Source organism: Pseudophryne corroboree, chromosome 2 (genome assembly GCF_028390025.1).
Source record: "Pseudophryne corroboree isolate aPseCor3 chromosome 2, aPseCor3.hap2, whole genome shotgun sequence".
Taxonomy (NCBI): Eukaryota; Metazoa; Chordata; class Amphibia; order Anura; family Myobatrachidae; genus Pseudophryne; species Pseudophryne corroboree.
In genome coordinates this window covers 717885198-717896578 of record NC_086445.1, presented here as the reverse complement: position 1 = coordinate 717896578, position 11381 = coordinate 717885198, and the positions used below count along the sequence as shown (strand labels likewise).

Below are 11381 nucleotides of genomic sequence, written 5' to 3'. Positions count from 1 at the left end.
ACAAAGCCGCCAATTCTGACACACGCCTAGCCGAAGCCAAGGCCAAAAGCATGACCACTTTCCACGTGAGATACTTCAACTCCACGGTCTGAAGTGGCTCAAACCAATGTGATTTTAGGAAATCCAACACTACGTTGAGATCCCAAGGTGCCACTGGAGGCACAAAAGGGGGCTGAATATGCAGCACCCCTTAACAAACGTCTGAACTTCAGGCAGTGAAGCCAGTTCTTTTTGAAAGAAGAAAATAGACAGGGCCGAAATCTGGACTTTTATGGATTCCAATTTTAGGCCCATAGTCACTCCTGACTGTAGGAAGTGCAGAAATCGACCCAGCTGAAATTCCTCTGTTGGGGCCTTCATAGCCTCACACCAAGCAACATATTTTCGCCATATGCGGTGATAATGTTTTGCTGTCACATCCTTCCTAGCTTTTATCAGCGTAGGAATGACTTCAACCGGAATGCCCTTTTCCATCAGGATCCGGCGTTCAACCGCCATGCCGTCAAACGCAGCCGCGGTATGTCTTGGAACAGACAGGGCCCTTGCTGTAGCAGGTCCTGTCGGAGCGGCAGAGGCCAAGGGTCCTCTGAGATCATTTCTTGTAGTTCCGGGTACCAAGTTCTTCTTGGCCAATCCGGAACAATGAGTATAGTTCTTACTCCTCTCTTTCTAATTATCCTCAGTACCTTTGGTATGAGAGGAAGAGGAGGGAACACAAACCGACCGGTACACCCACAGTGTCACTAGAGCGTCCACAGCTATCGCCTGAGGGTCCCTTGACCTGGCGCAATAATGTTTTAGCTTTTTGTTGAGGCGGGACGCCATCATGTCCACCTGTGGCCTTTCCCAACGATTTACAATCAGCTGGAAGACTTCTGGATGAAGTCCCCACTCTCCCGGGTGGAGGTCGTGCCTGCTGAGGAAGTCTGCTTCCCAGTTGTCCACTCCCGGAATGAACACTGCTGACAGTGCTATCACGTGATTTTCCATCCATCGGAGAATCCTTGTGGCTTCTGCCATTGCCATCCTGCTTCTTGTGCCGCCCTGTCGGTTTACATGGGCGACCGCCGTGATGTTGTCTGACTGAATCAGCACCGGCTGGTTTTGAAGCAGGGGTTTTGCTTGACTTAGGGCATTGTAAATGTCCCTCAGTTCCAGAATATTTATGTGTAGGGAAGTCTCCTGACTCGACCATTGTCCTTGGAAGTTTCTTCCCTAAGTGACTGCCCCCCAACCTCGGAGGCTTGCATCCGTGGTCACCAGGACCCAGTCCTGAATGCCGAATCTGCGGCCCTCGAGAAGATGAGCACTCTGCAGCCACCACAGCAGAGACACCCTAGCCATCGGGGACAGGGTGATCAACCGGTGCATCTGAAGATGCGATCCGGACCACTTGTCTAACAGATCCCACTGAAAGATCCTATCATGGAACCTGCCGAAGGGAATTGCTTTGTAAGAAGCTACCATCTTTCCCAGGACTCGCGTGCAGTAATGCACCGACACCTGTTTTGGTTTCAGGAGGTCTCTGACCAGAGATGACAACTCCTTGGCCTTCTCCTCCGGGAGAAACACCTTCTTCTGTTCTGTGTCCAGAATCATACCCAAGAACAGCAGACACGTCGTAGGAACCAGCTGCGACTTTGGGATATTCAGAATCCAGCCGTGCTGTTGTAGCACTTCCCGAGATAGTGCTACTCCGACCAACAACTGCTCCATGGACCTCGCCTTTAAAAGGAGATCGTCCAAGTACGGGATAATTATAACTCCCTTCTTTCGAAGGAGTATCATCATTTCGGCCATTACCTTGGTAAATACCCTCGGTGCCGTGGACAGACCAAACGGCAACGTCTGGAATTGGTAATGGCAGTCCTGTACCACAAACCTGAGGTACTCCTGGTGAGGTGGGTAAATGGGGACATGTAGGTAAGCATCCTTGATGTCCAGTGATACCATAAAATCCCCCTCTTCCAGGCTTGCAATAACCGCCCTGAGCGATTCCATTTTGAACTTGAACTTCCTTATATAAGTGTTCAAGGATTTCAAATTTAGAATGGGTCTCACCGAACAGTCTGGTTTCGGTACCACAAACATTGTGGAATAGTAACCCCGTCCCTGTTGAAGGAGGGGAACTTTGATTATCACCTGCTGGAGATACAGCTTGTGAATTGCCGCCAGTACTACCTCCCTTTCCTTGGGAGTAGCTGGCAAGGCTGATTTGAGGTAACTGCGAGGGGGAGACGTCTCGAACTCCAGCTTGTATCCCTGAGATACAATTTGTACACCCCAGAGATCCACTTGTGAGCGAACCCACTGGTTGCTGAAGTTTCGGAGACGCGCCCCCACCGCACCCGGCTCCGCCTGTGGAGCCCCAGCGTCATGCGGTGGACTTAGAGGAAGCGGGGGAGGATTTTTGTTCCTGGGAACTGGCTGCCTGGTGCAGCTTCTTTCCTCTACCCCTGCCTCTGGGCAGAAAGGATGCGCCTCTGATCCGCTTGCCTTTCTGAGGCCGAAAGGACTGTACATGATAATACGGTGCTTTCTTAGGCTGTGAGGGAACCGGAGGTAAAAAAGTTGACTTCCCGGCTGTTGCCGTGGATACGAGGTCCGAGAGACCGTCCCCAAACAATTCCTCACCCTTATAAGGCAAAACCTCCATATGTCTTTTAGAATCAGCATCACCTGTCCACTGCCGAGTCCATAATACTCTCCTGGCAGAAATGGACATTGCATTAATTCTAGGTGCCAGCAGGCAAATGTCCCTCTGTGCATCCCGCATATATAAGACGACATCTTTTATATGTTCTATGGTTAGCAAAATAGTATCCCTGTCGAGGGAATCAATGTTGTCTGACAGGGTATCAGACCATGCGGCTGCAGCACTACACATCCATGCTGAAGCAATAGCAGGTCTCAGTATAGTACCTGAGTGTGTATACACAGACTTCAGGATAGCTTCCTGCTTTCTATCCGCAGGCTCCTTTAAGGCGGCCGTATCCTGAGACGGCAGTGCCACCTTTTTTGATAAGCGTGTGAGCGCTTTGTCCACCCTAGGGGATGTTTCCCAACGTAACCTATCCGTTGGCGGGAAAGGGTACGCCATCAGTAACCTCTTCGAAATCACTAGGGAACTCCACGCTTCCTCACACAATTCATTTAATTCATCAGATGGGGGGAAAGTCACTGGCTGCTTTTTCTCCCCAAACATGATACCCTTCTTGGTAGTAACCGGGTTAATATCAGAAATGTGCAATACATTTTTCATTGCAGTAATCATGCATCGGATGGCTTTAGTAGACTGTGCATTTGTCTCATCCTCATCTACACTGGAGTCAGACTGCGTGTCGACATCTGTGTCTACCATCTGAGCTAGTGGGCGTTTATGAGCCCCTGATGGCCTCTGAGACGCCTGGGCAGGCGCGGGTTGAGATCCCGGCTGTCCCAAGGCTGCTGCGTCATCGAACCTTTTATGTAAGGAGTTGACACTGTCTGTTAAGACCTTCCACATATCCATCCAATACGGTGTCGGCCCCGTCGGGGGCGACACCACACTTATCTGCCCTTGCTCCGCCTCCACGTAACCCTCCTCATCAAACATGTCGACACAGCCGTACCTACACACCGCACACACACAGGGAATGCTCTGACTGAGGACAGGACCCCACAGAGTCCTTTGGGGAGAAAGAGAGAGAGTATGCCAGCACACACCACAGCGCTATATAACACAGGGATTTTCACTATAATGGAGTGATTTTTCCCAATAGCTGCTTAATATATATTATTTGCGCCTAAATTTATGTGCCCCCCCTCTCTTTTTTACCCTTCTTGTATCAGGAATACTGCAGGGGAGAGCCTAGGGAGCTGCTTCCAGCGGAACTGTGAAGGAAAAATGGCGCTGGTGTGCTGAGGAAGAAGGCCCCGCCCCCTAAGCGGCGGGCTTCTCCCTGCAGTTTCTGACTGAAAATTGGCGGGGGTTTTACACATATACAGTCACAGACTGTATTATGTGTATTTTTATGCCAAAAAGTATTCTATTGCTGCCCAGGGCGCCCCCCCCCCCCCCAGCGCCCTGCACCCTACAGTGACCGGAGTGTGTGGTGTGCAGTGGGAGCAATGGCGCACAGCTGCAGTGCTGTGCGCTACCTTAATGAAGACCGGAGTCTTCTGCCGCCGATTTCATCTCCTTCTCTTCTGGCTCTGCAAGGGGGACGGCGGCGCGGCTCCGGGAACGGACGATCGAGGTCAGGCCCTGTATTCGAACCCTCTGGAGCTAATGGTGTCCAGTAGCCTAAGAAGCACAAGCTAGCTGCACGCAGGTAGGTTTGCTTCTCTCCCCTCAGTCCCTCGTAGCAGTGAGTCTGTTGCCAGCAGATCTCACTGAAAACAAAAAAACCTAACAAATACTTTCTTTCTAGCAAGCTCAGGAGAGCTCACTAGGAGCACCCAGCTCTGGCCGGGCACAGATTCTAACTGAGTTCTGGAGAAGGGGCATAGAGGGAGGAGCCAGTGCACACCAGATAGTACCTAATCTTTCTTTTAGAGTGCCCAGTCTCCTGCGGAGCCCGTCTATTCCCCATGGTCCTTACGGAGTTCCCAGCATCCACTAGTACGTCAGAGAAATACTCTTGTTTTTTGTGGGGCACTCTTTTTGGAAAAATTATATACGTTAAAATTTAACTTTTATTGTTTCAGTATTAAAATATATACTCACAGACTCAGACAAAAACATCCACATAAAACACAGATTTCAAACGCCACACCCAAGGTTGTGTGTAGAGTATTGTGACAAAGTTTCACAATAAAAAGCTAAGCAAAGTATTTTTCAACAAAACAGATAATGGGGGATACAAATATCCATGGCAGCAGATTGATGCAATTGATATATCAGTATAAATACTTCAAATTATCCAGTGCAGGGATTTACACAGATAATGCAAAATGATTTTCAATGCATATATGTGCCTGGTTGTCTAATTCATTCTAACCTTACTACACCTCTTTCTGTGCTCTCTCATTGTATGTGAGGACCCACAGGATCCCCTGCGCTGATTCATCAGGGTGCCCGGGGCTGTCACTGCAAAAGCAGAGGCACAATCTTATATGCTTCTAACCCTGAGGTATAGTAGAGCATGCTCATTCACTGTAGAAATGTTTGTCACACAGTGAACAGCAGCTGCTCTCACTACACTGCTGACAGCAGTGTCTGTCCCTTTAACAAGGAGTGCTGTTTTTGATATGTAATGACTGCACCTGTACACACTAAATCAACAAATATCAAGATACAACACATCACCACTTAGATATCTCAACCATAGGTTATATATAAAAACCTTGTGTGGGGAGACAAACTGAATAGATTATTTTCCATTTGGGAATAGGGATATTTCTATATCAAACGGAGAGAGATACACTCTATACCTCTCCTCCTCTGACCATTAGTACATGGTAATAACCTGATTGTATGAGATTGATATACAAACCTGTTTTTTCAAATGAGAGGATTGTGAAATAATTTTCCTGTGTGTAATAATACAAAATGATTTGCATACGAAGTGCCCTGACAGAGAAATTACTTCATGCTATGAAAATAATGCTGTGATATACAGGCACATATATGCATTTAAAATCATTTTGCATAATCTGTGTAAATCCCTACACTGCACTGGATAATTTGAAGTATTTATACTGACATCTCAATTGTATCAATCTGCTGCCATGGATATTTGTATGATCCATTATCCAGTTTGTTGAAAAATACTTCACTTTTTATTCTGAAACTTTGTCACAATACTCCACACACAACCTTGAATGTGGCGTTTGACATCTATGTTTTATGTGGATGTTTTTGTCTGAGTCTGTGAGCATATATTTTAATACTGAAATAATAAAAGTTAAATTTTAAAGTATAATTTTTCCAAAAAGAGTGCCCCCAAAAAACGAGTCTCTTTTCTCTTCTCCTTATATATACTAATTATCTGACTATCACGGGTGCACCTCCACTTGAGGAATTTCCTGTAGATATCCTTCTAGGAGAATAACATATTGAATAAAATTATGGAAATCAATATCACTTTGTCACTTAAACGCAACTACCATGTTCATTTGACCTGTGCTCAAGCATGGGAGACATTTTCCCTTTCCCTTGACGAATACCTTTCTATAATAGCCAGATATAATTTTTTCATGAATTTGTGCTACAGTCGCTCTTCTGTGGGATCGGACCAGGTGGGCTAGCCTTCACTACCTCTGCTCATCAATTAGCTTTGGGAGCCCATGAACCTGACGTCTCTTCACTGGTTGTCCTTCCATGGTCCACTTTTGGCAAGTTCCAATGACAACATACCAGGAACACCACACAATACCAGCTGTTTTGGAGATGTTCTGACCCAGTCGTCTAGCCATCACAATTTAGTCCTTGTCAAAGTCGATCCTTACGCTTGCCCTAGGGTGCTGGTGTGGAAAACTATACCCCCTTATACACAAGTGGACAAGCAATCTATTAAAACTAACCTAGATCTAACAAGTCTTAAAATGTTGATGTTTTACTTACCAGAGCAGATTTCCCAACTCCTCCAGAACCCAGGACCACGAGCTTGTACTCGCGCATGTTTTTGGTTTGTCAAATACTGCTGCAAACTGCAAAAAGAGAAGGTTTGTTAAGAGGCAAAAAAATGAAAGCGAAATTCGAGTCTTTTATAATTACTTCAATATAGCGATCTTATGCACAAAACCACCAAAAGAATTTACACATAGAATGCCACAGCATCCTAAGTCCACCACCAAATTAATTTCAAGGTTTGAGGAGGTTGCGCTTTGTATCATGAGCTCTCTTTAAAATGAGGACAAAAGTAGTGGAAAAATGCCCACTTAAATGTAAATGATAAAAACAGAAAGGAACCACCAGTGTGCTGATTGGGTGTGGTTCATTAGGCCGACATGAGTTGGGTCGACATGATCACTAGTTCGACATGGTCATTAGGTCGACATGAGTTTTTTTTTTTTTTTTTTTTTTACATTTTTGGCGTCGTTTTCTTCTAAAAGTGACGGGGGAACCCGAATTAGTGCACCGTGATCGCTCGCCATGCTTCGGGCACGGTGCCTCGCTCTGCTACAGCTGCACTTGGCACAGGTTATTGTTCCCAATTGTAGTCCACGTGGATTGTTAAGTATGAAAAAGGTAAAAAAATTAAATAAATTGTGAAAAACTCACGTCTACCTAATGACCATGTCGACCCAACCCGCATGTCGACCCAATGACCGACATCCGTGCCGATTACATATTTAGGGCCTATTCAAATGTCTTTTTGGACTCCCATCAGAGCAATTCAATTGCTGCACTGATTGGATGGAAATTATTTTTTAAGCATCCAAACAGACTGGGTTTAGCAGCAAATAGTGACTATAAGACCTCTTTGCGCAGGACACAGTCCCTGGAGGATGAGAAGCTTTGCAGTCAATCTGTCTCCATCACAGAGGACAACTTTGCTGCTGTGCGGACCATAGTAAAGGAGGACGCCAGGGTGACCATGGCTCAGTTAGAGAAGGAGACAGGCATCTCTTCTGGATCCATCTGTTTGGTACTACACTAAAACCTTGGCCTGATCAAGGTTTCTACATGCTGTTACACCATCAGCTGTCTCAAGAGCAGTAGGAAGCTCGGGTGACTTGGTGGTGCTGCAACATGCTGTCCAGGTTTGATGGCGGTCACTCAAACTCTGTCTGGGAGATAATCAGTGACGATGAATCCTGGACCTATAGTTTCAACACCAGTCGGATGTCCTTCGTAACAGACACTAACATGTGTGGCCATACAGTTTAGTAATGTCTGTTGGCACATTGGGAGTAATTGAGTGCCACATTAAGAGGCGACAATCCAATTAGGTGTGAGCAATTCGCACCCATGAGTAAAGTATGCAGCGTTCAATGTACCACTGGATACACAGATTTCATGTGCGAGTACTGCACTAAAAGGGGCCACGTGTGGGGTAAGATCAGGTGTCATTGCGGGGATTTACACATGGTCACAACGGCAAGTCACATCCCAGGTGAACTGTTCACAGTTAATTGAAGCTATCAGTTTAAGGGGCTTTGTGTCAAAACGCTGCTCCTAGCAGTCTGTGCTACAAAATCATTAAGACAGATGACATGACGATATGTGAAATCTCAGATTTATATCCTGTAGTATTACACAGCTAAATATAATTATTATAAGAATCCTTTACAAATAAAACAAGTATAATCCACGCAAATTAGATTGGAAAACATGGCAGTTTTTGTTTTATATTTTTATATCTTAATATAATTGCTCCAATTGTCAAACTGAATTGGAATCACAAATCAAACTAAAACAAACATTCTAAAATGAATTAATGTAATAAAAATAATTATATGGCTTTCAAGTAATTCTCAGGAGGACTAAAGCTTCTTTGCCAAGTTACAACGCACTGCTGTTCCAAGTAATTCCTCCATGTGGGCTGCTTAGCAGAACTATGCCTTTTTATGGCAATCTGTCTGAGCTCCCTCTAACTTCAGAGATACTTCACTCTCCAGTTTTTCCCTGACAAATAAGGAGAATGACACAGTCAACCATAAACATCTTACTCCCATGTTTATCCTTCCTCCTTTATACTATCAGCCTAGCAAGCTGAATTCTGTTCAGCTAGTCAGGAAATAACTTTGCTTCATAATGTCAATATATTACCAAAGCCATAGAATTTAATATAGTAAATCAGACAGGTATAATACTGGCTACCAGATTTTGGAGGGAGGAAGCAGATCCTCTTCAGCCCCAACAGTTTAGGGATTGTTTGCCCGGGGGAGGCTGCAGAGTGGTTGTTTGCCTGGAGGTACCCCCTTATTTGTATGGCCGAGGGAGTGGTTGCCTGTGGGGATTAGCTGCTCATCAATGTGGCCGTGGAGGTGGGTTTGTTGTTTGCCTGGGTGGTAGCTGCACTGCAGTGTAGATGCGCTGTAGATGGCATGCCAGGGGGTATCCCCTTGGTTGTGTGGCCATGAGGGTTGGTTTGCCTGGGGCTGGAGCTGCTCAGTAATGTGGCTGCGGTGGTGGGATGTAGAGGAGTTCGTTTTTTTGGGGGGTGAGGAGCAGTGGTCTGGCTCCTACACTTTTCATCCTGGCTCCTAGGATTCCTTAATTTCTGGACAGGTCTACAAAAGTCTATTGAAGGCTAGCGAGCATCTTACTAAGCATTTTAAATGAAGTTTCTTGGGTTGGTCAGATGAGGAATCGACGGAATCCTTTGTTCAATGGTACGCAAGTTAAACAAAACATTAAAAAAAAAAAAAGAGCACAGTAACACCAAACCTATTCCCTCCAGTAAGCATAACAGCAGGAATGTCCACAACCAGCACTGGTGTACGTAAAGCAGTACCTGGACAGATTAACCAACAGTCTTCTCCTTTAAAGGGGCATGTACTATTAGCAGAGGTAATACCCAATAAGCAGCCCATCAGAGTCGGTATAACTCATGGATCCGGGAACTTATCCCGGATCTCATGTGTTATCTCCCACAAACGGGAGTTTTTCAGCTGGAAAAGAAAAAAAAATAGGCTGTAATAGGATAGCCCGATACTATCCATTGGGTTTAAAATTACAAATAAATCCTGTTTTTATCCTAACAAAAAATACTGTAACATGCCATTTAGTGTATTGTAGGCATAAGTACTCCAAATAAAAAATAAAAATAAAAAAAAACGCAAAAAAAACAGGAAGCTCCCAACCAACCATCGTAGTCCGTGCCTATCCTTGTATATGGAGAAATATAGTCAGCAGCTTATCAGACTTTAAAAGTATTTGAGGTAAAGTAGTGATTAAAGAAGAAATAATATGAACAATGCAGCTTTCCCAGACTGTTATCCACCTTGCAGTCAGCCGCACACAACTGCATAGCACTGTAAATACAGAGTGAAAAGGATTTACCGGTAGGTATTAAAATCCTATTTTTCATTCCATCCAGCGGTTTGGTTGGTAGGATGCATCTTAAGGTGTATGGACAGCTTTACATGTATGCTTATGAAGTTGTCAAGTTATGAGAGTTTTCCTGTTTCTCTTAGTTCGTAGAGGAAGCTGGGGATGCATCAAGAACCATGGGGTATATACGGGATTCGCAGGAGACATGGGCACTTTAAGACTTTAAAAGGGGTGTGAACTGGCTCCTCCCTCTATGCCCCTCCTCCAGACTCCAGTTATAGGAACTGTGCCCAGGGAGACAGACATTTCGAGGAAAAGGATTTATTTAATTTTTAAAACTAAAGTGAGATACATACCAGCTCACACCTCAAACACGCCGTACAACATGGCATTCAACAACAATGCATGCAACGGCATGACCAACATCAGCCACAGACTGACTGAACTTAACTCAACACAAGTGTAACCACAACCAAACTGCAGATACAGTACGCACTTGGACGGGCGACCAGCATCCGCTACGGACTAAGAGAAAAGGATTTACCGGTAGGTATTAAAATCCTATTTTCTCATACGTCCTAGAGGATGCTGGGGATGCTTCAAGAACCATAAGGTTTATACCAAAGCTCTAGAACGGGCGGGAGAGTGCGGATGACTGCAGCACCGATTGACCAAGCAAGAGGTCTTCCTCAGCAGGGTATCAAACTTGTAAAACTTCGCAAAGGTGTTTGAACCCGACCAAGTAGCACCTCGGCAAAGCTGTAATGCCGAGACCCCCCCCGGGCAGCCGCCCAGGAAGAGCCCACCTTTCTGGTAGAATGGGCTTTCACCGATTTCGGTAACGGCAATCCGGCTGTAGAATGTGCCTGCTGAATCGTATTACAGATCAAGCGCGCAATAGTCTGCTTGGAAGCAGGAGCCCCAATCTTATTGGGAGCCCATAGGACAAACAGAGCCTCTGTTTTCCTAATCTGCGCCGTTCTGGCGACATAGATTTTCAAAGCTCTAACCACATCGAGAGACTTCGATTCCGCCAAGGCTTTAGTAGCCACTGGCACCACAATAGGCTGGTTTACGTGAAATGATGAAACCACTTTTGGCAGAAATTGCTGACTACTTCTCAACTCCGCTATATCAGCATGGAAGATTAAATAGAGGCTTTTGTGAGACAAAGCCGCCAATTCAGATACCCGCCTTGCGGATGCTAAGGCCAACAACATGACTACTTTCCAAGTAAAGAATTTTAACTCCACCTTACGCAAAGGTTCAAACCAATGAGATTGCAGGAACTGCAATACCACATTAAGATCCCACGGTGCCACAGGGGGCACAAATGGAGGTTGGATGTGCAGCACGCCTTTCACGAAGGTCTGAACTTCTGGAAGGGAGGCCAATTCTTTCTGAAAGAAGATTGATAAGGCCGAAATTTGTACTTTAATGGAGCCTAACTTTAGGT

General features: G+C 45.4%; 1 protein-coding gene across 1 annotated transcript in view; it reads right to left on the bottom strand.

Moving 5' to 3' along the window:
- Positions 1 to 11381, bottom strand: part of RAP1A (RAP1A, member of RAS oncogene family) — a 270806-nt gene that overhangs the window by 113506 nt on the left and 145919 nt on the right. The window contains exon 3 of the mRNA XM_063955357.1: positions 6548 to 6633. Within this exon, the coding sequence (XP_063811427.1) occupies positions 6548 to 6604 (57 nt within the window). The 5' untranslated portion in view covers positions 6605 to 6633. The remainder of the gene's footprint in view (positions 1 to 6547; positions 6634 to 11381) is intronic.